Source organism: Rhinopithecus bieti, unplaced genomic scaffold (genome assembly GCF_001698545.2).
Source record: "Rhinopithecus bieti isolate Rb0 unplaced genomic scaffold, ASM169854v2 scaffold_56246, whole genome shotgun sequence".
NCBI lineage: Eukaryota > Metazoa > Chordata > Mammalia > Primates > Cercopithecidae > Rhinopithecus > Rhinopithecus bieti.
In genome coordinates, this window is record NW_016821943.1 from 216,992 (window position 1) to 234,606 (window position 17,615).

Below are 17,615 nucleotides of genomic sequence, written 5' to 3' on the forward strand. Positions count from 1 at the left end.
GCNGCCACAGCCTCCGCTCCTCCTTCTCTGGCTGCCACGGCCTCTGCTCCTCCTTCTCTGGCTGCCACGGCCTCCCCTCTTCCTTCTCTGGTGGCCACAGCCTCTGCTCCTCCTTCTCTGGTGGCCATGGCCTCTGCTCCTCCTTCTCTGGCTGCCATGGTCTCTCCTCCTCCTTCTCTGGCTGCCATGGTCTCTCCTCCTCCTTTGGTGGCCATAGCCTCTACTCCTCCTTCTCTGGCTGCCATGACCTCTGCTCCTCCTTCTCTGGCTGCCACGGCCTCTGCTCCTTCTCTGGCTGCCATGGTCTCTCCTCCTCCTTTGGTGGCCACGGCCTCCCCTTTTCTTTCTCTGTCAGTCCCAGCCTCCACTCCTCTGTCTCTGAAGAGCCAGCCCCCTTCTCTGGCAGCCACGGCCTCCCCTCCTGCTTCTCTGGAGGCCACAGCCTCCAATCCCCTGTCTCTGAGGAGCTGGCCCCCTTCTTTGGCAATCTCCACTCCTCTTTCTCTGGTGGCCATGGCTTCCACCTCTCTTTCTCCGAGGAGCCGGACTCCCCCTCTGGCAGCCTCTGCTCCTCCATCTTTGCTCCTGAGGCCTGCAGAGCAAGGGGCAGACACCCAGGCTGAGTTGGTTGGAAAGAGCCCTCGCTCATGTCCTGTGGGCCCTGTGGACCCTGTGGGCAGCCCTCACCTCGCTGGCACCCCCACCTCAATCCTGTACCACCTGTACACAGAGCCCTGGACACCAGGCAACATGGAAAGGCTGGGGGCCACAGAGGTCCCATCCCTGGGTCCCTCTGACCCAACTCCCAGCCCTCAGGTCCAGCCATCCACCCCACCCTTCCAGGTCCCATCTTGGGATCAGTCCTAGCACCCCCAGTGAGCCAGGCAGAGACTGGGGCTGTCTTGGGGCTGCCCCAGACCCTCACCTCAGGCCTAACTCTGGAAAGTTTCCTCCCGAACTCGAGGGGTGGAATCGCGCCCACTCTTCTTCAGCCCCACCAGGCCCCGGGCAGGTCCCTGCCGGCTCCCAGGTGCACAGGCCCTGCTGCCCCTGGGCCCAGCCGGGGCCTCCTCTGGCCTCTCCATGAGCCCCTCCCAGCCTTGCTCCTGCTCATCCGAGGGTCTCCGCCCCTTCAGTCTTGGCTGTCACCACCATTCCTCCACCCCAACCCTCCTCCTGCTGTCGGCCTCAGCCCCAACGCCCACCTTGGGAGCCCCTTCGACCACCTGGCTCGCTGGTGTCTGAGCCTTGCATTTCCTCCAGGACAGCAGGCTGGGCTGTTGGCCGTGTGAGACATTGTGTGATTGGGTGCCACGGACCCTTAAGGTCAGCTCTGTGGGGCAGGGACAGGGCCTCTCCCTCAGGGTGGGGACCCCTGTGCTGGAAGGACTAGGACGTGGTGGCGGCTGGGATGCATCGGTGTGAGTTGGTGAGTGACCCGGAGTTGGGGCTGACCGCTCAGTCCCTGCAGAGCCAGCAGACATCAGGGAGGTAAGTGGCCCCGGTCTCAGGACATGGGTCAGGCGTCACTTACGTGTCTTTCCGGGCTGTGCTGGGCCCTGCGCAGGGTGGGACAGGGCTTGGTCTTCAGCTGCCGAGCTCCTCATTCCCATGGCAGGGAGTTCCTCTTCGGGGCTACACTGGGGGCCACAGGGCAGGCCTTGGGCCTCCCCTTGCTCCCCTGGTGGAGGCGCTTTAGGCCCCTCCTCATCCACGTGCTCTGAGGCTCTGCCCTTGTGCCCAAGGCCAGGCTCCACGTCCCTCCTGAAACACAAGCCAGGAGGTGAATGGAACAAAGTGGACTCTCGCCTGAGCAGAGGGAAGCCCCTGAGGCCCTGCTGGGGTGGAGACCCAGAACCTCAGCTCACCAGGCCCTTGGGCTGCAGGAGGGCAGAGCCCCTGGGTCCCTGCAGTGATGGGGGCAGGTGCGGGCTGCCCAGCTCAGCCCCCTCCATTCCCAAGCAGCAAGCCCCAGAGAGGGGAGGCAGGGCCTGTCCCAGGTTCCTTGGAGGTTTGCAGCTCCATTGACAGGGATTCGGCAATACGTGTGCTTAAATATAATCTAACGAGCTCTGTTTTTCAACCAGCAAATTGGGTGGATTTCTGCGTGGGTGGAGGCTGACACAGTCACACTCCTCTCTTCCACCCTATCCAGTGCTGTGTCCTGACCTTCCCTCCTGCCCCAACCTCGGCAGCCATAGTGCTCTCTGCCTCCCTCATGCCCCACACTGTTGCTGGAGGTCCAGGAGTTTATTTTTCAGCAGGTCGGCTACAAGGCGGCCTGCGGTGCTCTGCCAGGGACCCCGCCATCACCGCAAGCTCCGAGGCAGCTGTCCTCTGCAGGTGGGGCCGGCGCAGCTGGGGGACAAGTCTGGCTCCCTAGCATCCTCCCAGAGGAAGCGTCCAGGAGAGAAAGGGCCCAATGGTGGTCACAGCCCAAATCCCTACAGTGAACAGGGAGTGGGGGATAGGGGCATGGAAGGAATCTGACCCTCAGAGACAGAACCCCCCGGGCATCGGCTCAGGGACAGGGCGCCCCCGGGGGCAACCAATGTTCTGCCTAACACACATCAGAAAATGTGATCAAGGATGCAGGAGAGGCCACAGAAGTCAGTGCCCTGAGGACAGTCACAACCCCTTGCTCAGATTCAAGTCAAATCGCAGACCCAGAACCTACAGATTGAAGGAGAGGGAGAGCACAAGTCCAATGGAGAGGGAGAGCATGTATCCCACGGAGAGAGAGACCATGCATCCCATGGAGAGAAACACATATTCAACGGAGAGAGAGAACACATGTCCCATGGAGAGGGAGAACACACATCCCACAGAGAGAGAGAACACATGTCCCATGGAGAGGGAGAACACACATCCCACAGAGAGAGAGAACACATGTCCCACGGAGAGGAAGAACACACATCCCATGGGGAGGAAGAACACACATCCCACAGAGAGAGAGAACACATGTCCCATGGAGAGGGAGAACACACATCCCACAGAGAGAGAGAACATATGTCCCATGGAGAGAGAGAACACATATTCAACGGAGAGAGAGAACACACATCCCACAGAGAGAGAGAACACATGTCCCATGGAGAGGGAGAACACGCATCCCATGGAGAGAGAGAACACGCATCCCACAGAGAGGGAGAACACGCATCCCATGGAGAGGGAGAGCACATATCCCACAGAGAGAACACATGTTCCATGGAGAGGGAGAACATGCATCCCATGGGGAAGGAGAACACGCATCCCACCGAGAGAGAGAACACACATCCCATGAGAGGGACAGCACATGTCCCATGGAGAGGGGAGAACATGCATCCCACGGAGAGAGAGAACATGTGGCCCATGGAGAGAGAGAACACTTGGCCCAGGGAGAGGAAGAACACATGGCCCATGGAGAGGGAGAACACGCATCCCATGGAGAGAGAACACACAGCCCACGGAGAGAGAGAACACACGGCCGACGGAGAGAGATAACATGCATCCCATGGAGACAGAGAACACACGGCTCCCATGCGCTTCCCTCCCCTGCCATGAGCAGGGTTTGTGGGCCAGGGAACCCCGGCAGTGTCCTGAGGCAGCGTCCTGGCCCGTGTTCTCTGGGTGCCTGGACTGACACTGGACTTTCCTTCAGTTCTGGAAAGCAGCCGTGGCATGACTTCCTGAGTAGCCAGCCGGACTCTAGCTGAGGTTCCCAGGGCTGCAGGATAAGAGCTACCGTAGGAAAGGCCAAGTGAGCGCCCCTGGCCCGGTGGATCTCCTGCTAAGTCAGTGAATCGACAACAGCATCCCATCTCAGGGGAACACCAGGGATTAGCTCCCCCTTCAAAGCCTTGAGGGATGCAGGCACGGAGACCCCAACGAATCCCCATTCAACGTCCTAGGCTCACCCCTGCCTGAACTGGATCCAGCCACTGCCAATTTAACCAAGCGGGAGCCCAGTGCTAGCTGTCCTGCTGGGTGAGATGCCTTCACTGGGTCAGATGAACACGGTCTCACATTCGTGGCTTGAAGCCACTGCCTCAGCAAACACATCATTTTCTCTAACATCAGGGAAGGCTGTCAGAGGCAGCATACTGCACAAGGGACAGATCTCAGTGCACAGACACCAGCTTTCCCCATGCTGAGTTGGTTCTGTTCTGTCACGAGGGAGTCTAAAACATGTGGAGTATTTGCATGTTCTGCAGAGTATCACATTGGCCCACGATCTTGATAACTCTGTGTTTGTCGGACATGATAGTAAGCAGCAGGAAGTACTCTGGATGCATTGGAAATGGCCCCCTAGAAGGTGAGGAGATAAACCCCACATAGAGCCAGGGGCTGCCACATCAGTGCAGTTGCACCCCAGGGCTCCAGTGCTTGTTGGGATATTCCCTCTGGAGTAACCGATGCCGTGACTGTGCTGTCTGCTCCCCTACCCCTGAGAAAGGAACACAATGCTTGGTGAATCGATTTGGGCTTTGAAGGCAGCACAGGTCACACTTGGGCAGGCTTCTAGGAGCTACTTGTCAAACGCTGCCAGAGGCTAGTAGCTTTAAGTGGGCCCAGTGCTAGAAAGGAGCCTGCAGCAGCTCTAGGCTGCAGTAAAAGTAGCCTTGCAGTTTGGGCCCTATGACCTGGAAGATCTCACGGTGGACAGTGAAGCCACCAGGAGCCTCAGGCAAGTCCCACCTGGAGGGTCACAGAGCAGCTCCCTGAGGCTCTTGAGGAAGGCTGTGTGTGGCCAGTAGCCTAGCTGTATGGCCAGGGTTTGGAAGAGCAGGATTGAAAGATCTGGAAAAGAAAGCCTGGAGAAAAGAATGGACCTGTGGGACAGGGTGCAATGCGTGCCAATAGAGGTACAATCTACCAAGTTAACATGATGGCTCAGCCAACAGGAGCCTGTCCTTGGCCACGCTAGTTCCTGAGCAATGGGCTTGCAAACAGAATATCCATGACAGAAAATGGGGGCTTTCCCCGGGGGAGAAGCAGGGGTTCCCTCTTACCAAAGTGTCTCCAGCTCCTTCTGCTGCCTGTCTGCCCTGCCTGTGGGACTGGCACTGAGCCCCTGGCACAGTGCTAAGCCTGGGAAACCCAGAGAAGACCAAACACCCATTGGATGGAAGTTGATGGCATCAGATCTCTTCCACCGGGAGAAGGTAAAACACATTTCATCCTGTCAGGGATTGACATAAAGTCCAGGTATGAGTTTTTCTTTCTCACCCTCAGGGCCTCTGCCAGCACCACTGAGGCCTCACAGAGTGGCAGACCAGCTGGCCAACATGGGAGCCTGTGTGTCACCATCGAGGCTTCTGGGGAGACCTCGGGGAGCGCTTACTCATGGTGGAAGGCAAAGCAGGAGCAGGTGCATCACATGGTGAGAGCAAACGAAAGGGCGGGCAGTGCCAGGTTGTTTTAAACAACCAGCCCTCCATGAGCTACCAGCACGAGAACCCACTCATTACCACAGGAGGCCACCAAGCCATTCATGAAGGATCTGGCCCCAAGACCCAAACACCTCCTACGAAGCCCACCTCCAATGCTGGAGATCATATTTCAACCTGAGATTTGGAGGGGACAAATATCCCAACCATATCAGGGGGCACTCATGTAAGTGGCAGAGGAAAGAGAAGAATTCTGGGTCCATCCCCAGGGATAACTGCAACAAGGTGGGTACAGTCAGAGGTTTTTATTAACTATCCTTGTATAAGATTTTCCAGGAGGATATGAAACCATGGAGCGCTGGTGAAGGTGTGGCTGCATTGCTGTAGGGAGCACCTGAGTGGCCTGGGGGATGGACTGGAATGGGTGCCGTGGTGCCCTACCAGATACCTTTCTCCACGCTGGTGCCTGCGTCCTACACCTGCTGGCAGTGTTTGCTGCTAAGTGCTCAGAATCAGAGCTGCTGACTTCTCCAGATCAATGCCTTTGGCCAATAGGGGCTTCCACATCCCCAAAGCCATGCCCCCATGTACTCCCATGTCTGATGGGAGTACAAATTGCTGCCTTTTCATCAAGGCAAGTTCACCTCTGTGGCCCAATTTGTGCTCCAGACATTTTCCATGGGGGCAGCCTCTCAAGAACTTCCTCAATCAACCACTTACATCTCCAACTCTACTTTTAAGAAATACGAGCTAAGATACCCTGACAATTTTGACATCCTTATTTTTTCAACTAAGTTGGCAGTTAACCAATATCTCTACTCTCCCCACAAAGCAAAAGGATGACTTAGAGGACTTTCACTCCAATATCCTACTTGCTATTTAGATTTTTGAGATGTGTCATATTTTTAGTTTTGTTCTAATATTCTCCATATTAGCCATTATCATTAGGTCTTTTATACAATCCACGTTTAATTATTGTGTTACATTTTTGCTAGTTTATTTGAAAATCACTGTTTTTGCACTTCAGCTCTTCCTCCTAGACTTGATGTACATATTTCTGGAAATCAGCCTTAAGTTGTTTTATACAAGTGCTACTAGTGGTCAACTCTCTAACCCTTTGCTTGCCTGAAACAACCTGACTATGAGAGAGTTTAGCTGGGTATAGAATTAGAGTCTGCCAGTTAAGAAGACATTGCATTGTCTTCTACCTTACCCTTAGGATGTCTACTTTAATATAATTGTTCCTTTCAACAGAATATTCTTTCCTCTCTAATTGCTTTTAGACTTTTCTAAGGTAAGTCTAGGTATAGATTTAGTGTTGTGGGAAGTCAGGGACCCTGAACAGAGGGACTGGCTGGAGCCGCAGCAGAGGAACATAAATTGTGAAGATTTCATTTTAATACGGACATTTATCAGTTCCCAAATAATACTTTTATAATTTCTTATGCCTATCTTTACTTTAATCTCTTAATCCTGTTATCTTCATAAGCTGAGGATGTATGTCAGCTCAGGACCACTGTGATAATTGTGTTAACTGTACAAATTGATTGTAAAACATGTGTGTTTGAACAATATGAAATCAGTGCACCTTGAAAAGAACAGAATAACAGCGATTTTTATGGAAGGAGGGAAGGCAACCATAAGGTCTGATGCCTGCAGGGTTGGGCAAGACGAGCCACATTTTTCTTCTTGCAGAGAGCCTATCACCAGACGTGCAAGTAGAAGAGATATTGCTAAATTCTTTTCCTAGCAAGGAATACTAATATTAAGACCCTGGGAAAGGAATGCATTCCTGGGGGAAGGTCTATAAATAAATGGCCACTCTGGGAATGTCTGTCTCATGCAGTTGAGATAAGCACTGAGATATGCCCTGGTCTCCTGCAGTACCCTGAGGCTTACCAGGGTGGGGAAAAACTCCACCTTGGTAAATTTGTGGTCAGACTGTTTCTCTGCTCTCAAACCCTATTTTTTGTTGTTTAAGATGTTTATCAAGACAATATGTGCACTGCTGAACATAGACCCTTATCAGTAGTTCTGCTTTTGCCCTTTGCCCTGTGATCTTTTTTGGACCCTGGTCAGTGGTTCTGCTTTTGCCCTTTGCCTTGCGATCTTTGTTAGACCCTTAGTAGTAGTTCTGCTTTTTGCCCTTTGAAGCATGTGATCTTTGTACCTACTCCCTGTTCTTACACCCCTTCCCCTTTTGAAACCCTTAATAAAAACTTGCTGGTTTGAGACTCAGGTGGTCATCACAGTCCTACTGATACGTGATGTCACCTCCGGTGGCCCAGCTGTAAAATTCCTCTCTTTGCACTGTCTCTCTTTATTTCTCAGCCAGCCAACACTTATGGAAAATAGAAAGAACCTATGTTGAAATATTGGAGGTGGGTTCCCCCAGTAATTTAGGTTTGTTTATCTGGCTTTAACCTTGCTGGGGACTCATGCCTTTCATTGGTTTTGGAAAATTCTCACTTATTATTTCCTTGAGTTTTGCTTTCCCCTCGTGATCTCTGTTCTCCCTTTTCGCCAGTCCTGTTGGAAATTTCTAACTTCTTTTGGAAGGTCACTCAGACCTTTTGATTCTATTCTCCACGCCCTCTTTGAAAACCGTTCTTTCACATCTTTTTATCTTCCAGTAAAATACGTGCAGAAGCTTTCCCAAGATCCATCTTCTAATCCGAGAAATATCTATTCTCTTATTTCTAAATGCTGTGTAACACAGTGAATGCAATTAAAATATCAATGACTATGTTTTCATTTCTACAGATTCTTTTTTGTGTGTGTGTGAGACAGAGTATTGCTGTGTCACCCAGACTGGAGTACAGTGGTGTGATCTCAGCTCACTGTAACCTCCACCTCCCAGGTTCAAGTGATTCTCGTACCACAAAGTCATGCGCCACCAAGCCTGACTAATTTTTGTATTTTCAACAGAGATGGGGTTTCACCATGTTGGCCAGGCTGATCTTGAACTCCTGGCCTCAAGTGATCCAGCTGCCTTGGCCTCCAAAAGTGCTGAGATTATAGGCGAGATACAGATTATTTTTCTCCTCAAATTTACCCTAAGTATGTCTCATTCTTTTTCTGTTCTCAGTCCTACATTTCATGTCTTTAAATTTTGTAACTGATTTTTATAGATTCTCTGAAACTCACAGGGGCTGACCTTCTCTTTACTTTGTCTGAGGGCCCCCCATGCACGACAAATTGTTTCCTCATTTTCAAAATGACTTTGTGGGTGGGGAGCCAGGTGACCCTCTGTTAGGTGAGGATGTAACAGTCTTGAGAGGCTTCATATTTTCCTCCACCCTGTGCCTCCCGCTGCCACGGGGGAGCTTGTTCTGTTCACATCAGTTACATGGTTCAGAGGATCATGGGCCCTGCACATTCTCTAAATTCAAACCTGCACGACAGCAGAGTCATTCGCACAGCTTCTCAGGGGAACATTGTTTTTCTCCCAAAGATGCATCAGAGGCGCCGTGGGTAGTGACGCCCTGCACCTGAGAGCTCACGGTGGCACTGCATGCAGAGGTCTTGGGGCCGTCCCTGCTTGTGCGACCCTGGCTCCCTCTCCTTTCCGAACGCCATCTTTAAATCATACATTCTTTACTATTAAGACTGGTTTTCTCCTTCCTGCAGACCAGGATAGCTCCGGTGTGACCTCAGTACTGGTTTAGAGGTGCCCTGGGGGACACTCCTTACACTCCCACCAGCTCAGTGATGCCTCTGAGGGACACTGCCTATGCATCCTCCTGATTCCGCGGGCATGGTGGCATGCAGCCCCTCAGGTTATACCCCTGCCTTGTGACCAGAAGAGGCCACCCCTACACTTGCCCTCAAGCGTTAATGCATTCTTGCTGGAAATCCACACATGTACCTCTCAGTCACATTCTGTCCAGCCACGCAGGCCCCGAGCTCCCGAAAGACCCAGACCTGCTTCTTTGGTCCCCTTTGGGTCTCTGGCACTTGGTGGGTGCACACACATATATTCAGTGAGACAGGGTCTGAGCCAACCCACAGGGGCTGCTGAATGTGCCCACCTCAGGGCCAAGGGCCACCTGGCTCTCTCCAGAGGGCAGAGTCAGGTGGTCACGTACCTGTACTTCTTGGCAGGACTCTGTCTGTGGCAGACGGGCTCGTTGTCCTGGAGAAGAGAGAGGCTCTGGCTGTGTCCTCCCCAGCAGACTGTGGCAGAGTCTGTCTTGAGAGTCTCTCCCTCCACTCCTGGACAAGGCAGCTTCTCCTTTGGAACAGCTACATCTGTCATGGTTCTCATATCCCCATTGTCAGGCCCAGGTGCCTCTGGCTCCTGCCTGCAGTAAAAGAGAGCTGAAACTCTGGCTGAGAGGGGCCCACCATCCCGCCCCTCACAGGCCTCAGGGACCTGGTATGCATCAGTCACACAGGCATGCTTGGAGGTCCCTGAAGCCTTGGCAAGGCTACAAGCAGCCCCCAGCCACAGACACCCCCTCGCCTGAGCATCTGTCTCTGGGGAAATGGGGGGTCTTTGTCAGAAAGGAGGAGGAGAAGGGACCAGTGGGTGGCCTGGAGGCCTGGGGCCTGGCCTAGGGTCACAGCTCCCTCATGGACTTATGTGGTCTGCCCTCCCCGGGCACCTCTGCAGCATCCCTGAGCAGGTCTGCAGGGACAACCCAGGAGGAGGATATCACCTCCCCACAACCCCCCAGCGCCAACGCCCCCAGGGCCCTCTCCCCTCCAGGCAGTCAGCATTGACTACTGCTTATTTTGTGGAGGGGAGTTAGACGTGGGTGCTGCAGAGAGAACAGGCTGCTTGACTAAGATCCCATCCCTCTCTCCCTGGACACATGTCCTCAGAGACCACGGCCCCAGGGAGTGCGTGGCCACAGGGACCAGGTGCCAGGCCGAACCACATGGGTCCTAGGGGAGGCCTCAGCCCATCGCCCTGACCTGCAAAGCCAGGCCTGACCCCAGCCTTGCCCTGTGGGGAGGAGGCCCAGGGCAGAGCCCATCGCCACAGATGTGGCCCTCGGGACCCACAGCATCCATCCCCTTCTTGGCAAAATCGCCCACCCAATTAAAGCTGACTGCGGTGGCTGTGCCTCCTCCAGGCTCCTCGAACACTCACCACCCACGAGACCAGACAGGGACGCACCTATCTCCAGTTTCCTGACAGCGATACAGCGATACCAGGTATGGTACGGGGTCTCAGACGTAGAGAGGAGTGGGGACAGACCCCATCGCCACCTGAGTGGAGTCCTGCCCGCCAGGCACGCGGCGCATCTTCACCACACAGGAGCAAAACCAGGCAGTTCAGCAAGCTCGGCTTCCTGGGTCTCTGGCCAGACTCACCGTTTCCTGGTTGGTCCTCCTATTTCCTGAGCCCCACTGTGGGGGCATCACACCTCCCCTCCCTGGACGGCGGCAGACGACACACAGGGGGATGATCCCCACTCTCGCCCCTGCCCGTGGGGCCCTTGCCACACAGATAAGAGGGAGCAGAGGGCACAGACCTTCCTCCCACAGGGGTGTGGTGTGAGCTCGGGGTGGGGGTACAGCCCTGTGAGGGGCCTGGGTCCAGGCCATGGGTCAAACCTGACCCCACGACAGTAGCCCTCTCAGGGAAGGGTGCCCCGCCTGTCCTACTCCCTCCCCGGGTGAAAGGTGAGCTGCCCTCAGCGAGTGCCGCCTCCACAACCAGGGCCCTGGGGTCATCACGCAGGACGGGGTTCCACCCTGCCCCAGGAGGGCCCAGCAGCCTACCTGAACGTGTGGTGCAGAGGGAATTCCTGTCCCACCTAGAGCGGGAAGGTGGGGTCTTGAGGATGCTCCCCTGCCACCCATCACCACGCCCTCCCACCTCAGCCTGGCCCTCAGCGGGGTCACCCTGAGAGTCGCCGCCCTCCACTCGGACATGCCCTTCACTGGCCCGACCACCTTTACCTGCCCACTGTAATGTTCACTGGGTCCCTGGTGGCCACACTGCCCTCCTGCCCACAGTGGCCTGCAGCAGCCCTCCCAGGCTGCCCTCCCCAGGGCCCCCACCCTCTCCGGCTTCCTTCCCCCCTCCCACCCTCCTGCTGTCTCAGCCTCCTCCCGCCTCACCCACCCCTGCACCCGCATCTCCTCTCCCCATTCTGCTCCCATTCAGCTTCACTGTGTCCAACAGCCCTCACCCATGTTCTTGTCTCTGCAATAGCTTTTTTTGTGCTGTTAAAATTCTACTTTCTTATTATACTTTCTTTTTAAACAAAGGCACACATTACTTTCAGAAATTAAGAAACCATAACATTTTGCTAAAGAAGTTAAACCTGAGGGGAGAAAAAGGTTCCCAGAACTTCCGATAACAATGGTGAAGCGACATTAAGCACCAGCTCAGGGGTCCCTTTATTTCCTTATTACAGACAGCACACAGGAGGCCCCAGAGAACCGCTGGCTCCGTAAACATGCCCAACGGCGGCCGACCCCGGGGCGCAGAACGGGCGGGACTCACACAGTGCACCTGCTGGTCATTGAAGCGGAACCACTCCGCCCTGCCGGGGGGCTGGGCCAGAGCTGTGTAGTGGCCCCCACTGCAGTCTCCCGAGTGGCAGCACATGGCGTAGAGGTGGTAGACTCTCTCCTCCTGCAGGGCGATTGGGGCTTCAGAGGGTGGGTGTTCGTGGGCGGGCGTGTGTGGGACTGAGTTCCAGGGCAATGGCGGAGGCCCTGCTAGCTGTGACTGTGCTCTGGGGGCGGGAGTATGGACCCCACCTTGCCACCCCTCAGTGTCACAGCTGCAGGCCAGCCTCGGGGCCCAGAGCTCAGCTTCCAAGAGCAACGGGGCTGTACAGGACCAGTGTCTGCCTCCCAGTGGGGGTGGGCTGGGGCACAGCTCCCTCCACCACTCCCTAGCTCTGAAAACCTAAAGCTCTGGGTTTTCCCTGGAAAGTGCCATCCCACACCTGGCTTCCCGTCCCCTTTGGAGGCCATGGGAATCCCCGGCCCCCATCTGAGAATGAAGCACTTCCTGGCTTGCTTACACAGCCACTCTGGGGAAAGCCCAAGCATTGCGCCTCAGCCTGCATTGGCTCTGGGTCAGCTTGGAAGGAACTGAGCATCTCAAGGGGCTCATGGAGAGGAGATCCTCCATGAAGGCCTGTCCTGAAAGCCCAGCACGCAGGCTGCCCTGCCAACGGGCAGCTGCCCTGCACACCTCCTGCCCCCAGCTGCCGGGGCCCCCTCCCAAGCCCTTTGGACCCCATCACTGCCCTGCCTTCCATCACGCAATGTGGGCAGCTCTTCTTAATCACACCGGCAGACAGGTTTCCCATAGCCAGGGTGGCCTCCGCCCTGCCAGCACCAGCCCACCCTGCCTGTCCTGTGGTTGTTCCTGTCATGAAGGGACAGGCAGGCAGGACACGCTGGCCGGAAATGTGACTGTCCCTGCAGGCTGCGGGCATGATTCCCCACACTGCGGCTCCCCCTCTCCAAGGCTGGGCACTCACCGGGTTGAGGGTGAGTGTGCCACTGTGGGAAGCTTTACACTTAGGCAATGTCAGTTCTCTGGGGCTGGTGTGCAGTTTCAGCACCTGGGCAATGTTGATAGGCTTCTGAATTTTGTGAAACCTCCCGTTTTCAAATGTCAGCTCCCTGACTTGCAGAATCAGGACCTTTGGGAGCCGCAGGAAGCGTGTCTCCTAAGGAAGGAGAGAGGTGGGGGCAGGGAGTTGCACACCCCACTGGCTCTGGAAGAGCCTTCCAGCCACCTGCCCCAGCTGCCTCCCACATTTCCTCCGTCAAGGTTCCTCTGCACTGTTCTGTTTTAAAAAGCACAGAGAATATCACAAAACATGACCATCTACCTCCCAGTTCTATGGTGCCTGCTCTAAGCGGGCAGTCTTGAAGCCCAGGGCCCTGGGAAGGCGGCCGGAAGCCCGTGCCTGTGTATCCAGGGAAAGCCTTGCCTGCAGCACAACCCTGCCTTGAGCCTCTAGTGGGAAGGCCAAGCTGATAAGACTAGGAGTGAGCAAGGACCAGGGGGCAGCTTCCAGGTCATTGTCAAGCTCCATGGACATGAGTGGGCACTTGGCACCCGCTGAAGACTCCTGTCTGTGCTCTAAGGGAAAAGAATGTCTTTTGGGAAAGTTTGACAATTGGAACCAACCCGCCTCCAGAAGACCAGGACAAAAGCCAGACACCATACCCACCTCCAGAAGACCAGGACAGAAGCTGGACACCACAGACCCCCCCATTTACTGGAAGGATCAAGACTTAGCACCTGTGTGGAAAACAGTCTGCACCAAAGGAGGTTCTACAGGGTGAAAAGAATCTAAACAAAGATTGCAGGAAGAAAGAGCAACCAAAACAGTAATGAGCAAATAAAGATAAGTGCTAGCAAGGAATAGAAATGCCTCGCACATGTGAAATAAATGGACAATTAGAGCCCACAATAAGGACATACAATGCCATGGAAATGGAGAGAGGTGAATACAAAGTTCCTGCACTGTTGGAGAAGTGGCAAAAGAACCAGCCAACATCAGCCCAAGGAGCTGAAACAGCAGGACAAAAACATGCAGGTCGACACAACACAAACATGCAGGTCGACACAACACAAACATGCAGGTCGACACAACACAAACATGCAGGTTGACACAGATGGGTATGGTGTCCAGCTTTTGTCCTGGTCTTCTGGATAATGAAATAATCCAAACCATTCTTTGACATGGAGGATGCCAGGAAAGGAGAGAAGCTCACAAGGCAGGCGGGGCACACAGAAGGTGCTTCGTGAGACGGCAGATTTAACACAGGCATAAGGAAGGTAGAAGTCACATTGCTAACTCAGTGACAAACATGGTCAGAGGTCATTTTGAAAGTCAAGGGCATGCAGTTTAGAGGAAGCATACACTAGAATCCAATCCACTAGAATCCAGAAAGCTCAAAAGTGACAGGGTAGAAAAAGACAGACCAGGGAAACCACAACCAAAAGCAGGCCGCGGCAGGTCTGCTAAGATCAGACTAAGAAGATTTTAAGGCAAAAGCTTAGACAAAAGTAGGCATTTCAAAATATTAAATAGGTCAATTTCCCAGGAAGACAACAATTCTAAATGTCTATCCACCCAATAACATAGCTTCAAAAATGTGCACAGCAAAAATGGACAGAGCCACAAGGACCTCTGTGCTGATCCACAGTTCTACTGGGAGGACTTCGCGTAACTTTCTGCATAACCGAAAGAACAACAGAGTGAAATAAATCCATAAGGTGATGGCCCGCACTGAGAAAGCTCGCCCCAGAGGACGCAGAGGACGGCACACACTGAGAAAGCTCGCCCCAGAGGACGCAGAGGACGGCGCACCCCAAGGCGGCAGGAGTTTTCCTTTGCACGTGAAACGGTTATGAAAGCTGACCGTAGCCATGTGCGCGTCTCTCACAGGTCTCGACAAGTTTTTTAAAAATGGCCGTCGGTCATAGTTTTTTTCTGAGTACGATTTTTTGACATTTGTACCCAAAGAGTCCAGAATTATTTTTTCTGGCACACTGTCAGATACCTACACCAAAAAGATAATTAGAAGATTCCCACATGTTTGGAAAGAAGCAACTATATTTCTAAATAACCCACAAGTCAAAGATAACATCTAATAGAAATATTTTGAAGTGAACAGTTATGAAAATCTTATAAATCAAACCTTGAGGGAAGCCGCTAAAGCCATGATGAGAAGAAATAAGAGGCTTGAATAGTAGCAGGACATATATATATATATACGGGCATCCTTCCATACACACACAGGTACATAGTTGTTTATCAGAAAGTTGAATCTGGCACTGTCAGCAAAACTTTCCCATGAAGACAACAGAAAACCCCGAGACCCAGGAGGCCTCCTTTGCAAAGTTTAGCAATAACTAAACGAAGAAATGACTCTAATTTTATACATATTATTTCAGAAAATAGAAAAGGGATATTCCCCAAGTCATTTTCTCAGGCTGGGATATGCACTTGGAAAAGCCATTCTTGTTTTATCCTCCATCCCACAGACACACGGGTCCTTTAGATTTTCTGCTCTATGAGTCTGTCTCCTAACCCGGGTCCTGATGCTCTCTCTTTTCCTCCTTCTCTCCCTCCTCTCCTGCCTTCGTTCCCCACTCTCTGTCCTTTTCCCCTCACTTCCCTTTTTCCTCCTTCTCTGTCTCTGTCCCTCCTTCCCTTCCTTCTTCCTCTTTCCCTCCACTTTCCTCCCTTCTTGTCTCTTTCCCTCCTGCCTCTTTTTCTCCCTTCGTCCTTCCATCCTTCCCTCCCTCTCTCTTACCTCCTTCTCTACCCTCTTTTCCTCTCCAGTCCACAAATACTTAAGAAGCCCTGTTACCCTGTCTTAAGTTCTGTGCACCTGCTGACCCCTGCCCCTGGGAAGCTCTTTTGAGCCAGAGGTACAACAGTGTCTGCATTGTCCCCAGAGGTTCCCACCCTTCTGCTGCCCTGCTCCCACACCACAGTGAGGGAAGCAGCCCAGACCGGGCCCTACCTCCGAGGCGGGGGTCTTGGCATGACAAGGCTCACAGAAGAACCGATTGTCTTCATCATCAAAATTCTGGATTAGAGAGAAACTCAGCATCTCGGTGTCCTACAGAAGAAGAAATGAAGAGGCTAAGAGTCTCTGGGGAATCTGCCATAGCACAGGTGGACACTCAGTCCCCAGACCCTTTCCCACCTCTTCTTTTCCACTGCCACAGGTGGACACTCAGTCCCCAGACCCTTTCCCACCTCTTCTTTTCCACTGCCACAGGTGGACACTCAGGTCCCCAGACCCTTTCCCGCCTCTTCTTTTCCACTTGCCACAGGTGGACACTCAGTCCCCAGACCCTTTCCCACCTCTTCTTTTCCACTGCCACAGGTGGACACTCAGTCCCCAGACCCTTTCCCACCTCTTCTTTTCCACTGCCACAGGTGGACACTCAGTCCCCAGACCCTTTCCTACCTCTTCTTTTCCACTTGCCTATGTCTTGCTCTAAGGTGGATTTCAGGCCACAGCCAAGGCAGGGACTTGGCAGGACCTGCCTTCCTCTCAGGCTGGTGGATGCTGGGAGGTCAACGACACTGGGCTTGGCTCAGTGGGGGCCTCCCCAGTTCTTTCTGGAGCCCCCTCCCCAGCGTTGGGTGGATCCCGGGACCCTGCCCTGCTCATCAAATGCCTGCAACTGCATGCAGGTCTGTGCAGATCCAGAATCCAAAGTGTGGGGCTGGAACAAGGATGCCTCTGCTGTGCTGGAGGTGAGACCTGCGGCTGTGTCCGAGGTTCAGTCACCCACACCCTGAGCCACCTCCCACTGGCATTTGGTCAGTGTTTCAAAGACTGTTCCAGCGTTCTGGGACTGAGAAGAACCGTTTGAGCGTTCTGGGACTGAGAAGAAACCTGCTCAGCAGGGGGAAGGGAGGGCCTCAGCCCGGGCAGGGCCTGGGAGGTGGGGTCACCAGACCCCTGTGGGCGGCAAGCCACCCAGGTGCCGAGGCAAGGGCTGGAGGGCACAAGCTGTTCCAGTGTCATAAAATATATAAAATAAGAATAGTCATACTAGATATAGATAATAGATATGATTATACATGAATATCATTAATCATTAGTTTGCAGCAATTACTCTTTACTCCAATATTATAGTAATCTTTGCTCACAATTATAACCTAGGAAAAACCAGGTCACACAGAGATAGGAGCTGAGGGGACATAGTGAGAAGTGACCAGAAGACAGGAGTGCGAGCCTTCTGTTGTGACTGGGCAGGGCCACCAGAGTGCTCCTTGGTCTAACGGTAATGCCAGCGTCTCGGAAGACATCCGTTGCCAAGTGGACTGTGGTCTACGGTAGCGTCAGGGTCAAGGGAAAACACCTGCTGCTTAGCAGACCGGGAAAGGGAGTCTCCCTTTCCCCGGAGGAGTTTAGAGAAGACTCTACTCCTACACCTCTTGTGGAGGACCTGACATCAGTCAGGCCCACCTGCAGTTATCCGGAGGCCTAAACGTCTCCCTGTGACGCTGTGCTTCAGTGGTCATGCTCCTAGACCACCTTCATGTTCCATCCTGTACACCCGGCTCTGCCGTTGAGATAACAGTAGCAAATTAGTGAAAGTACTAAGAGTCTCTGATATGCAGAAATAATGGCGTAAGCTGTCTCTGTCTCTCTCCTCTCTTTCTCTCTGCCTCGGCTGCCAGGCAGGGAAGGGCCCCCTGTCCAGTGGACACATGACCCACGTGACCTTACCTATCATTGGAGATGGCTCACACTCCTTACCTTGTCCCCTTGTCTTGTATCCAA

General features: G+C 53.6%; 1 protein-coding gene across 1 annotated transcript in view; it reads right to left on the reverse strand.

The window, feature by feature from the left end:
• LOC108521077 (uncharacterized) overlaps nt 1-17,615 on the reverse strand; it is a 28,855-nt gene that overhangs the window by 3,513 nt on the left and 7,727 nt on the right. The window contains exons 9-14 of the mRNA XM_017860651.1: nt 15,834-15,932; nt 12,824-13,015; nt 11,830-11,961; nt 11,100-11,134; nt 9,455-9,670; nt 1,535-1,764 (exon numbers count right to left, since the gene is read on the reverse strand). Of these exons, the coding sequence (XP_017716140.1) occupies nt 1,535-1,764; nt 9,455-9,670; nt 11,100-11,134; nt 11,830-11,961; nt 12,824-13,015; nt 15,834-15,932 (904 nt within the window). The remainder of the gene's footprint in view (nt 1-1,534; nt 1,765-9,454; nt 9,671-11,099; nt 11,135-11,829; nt 11,962-12,823; nt 13,016-15,833; nt 15,933-17,615) is intronic.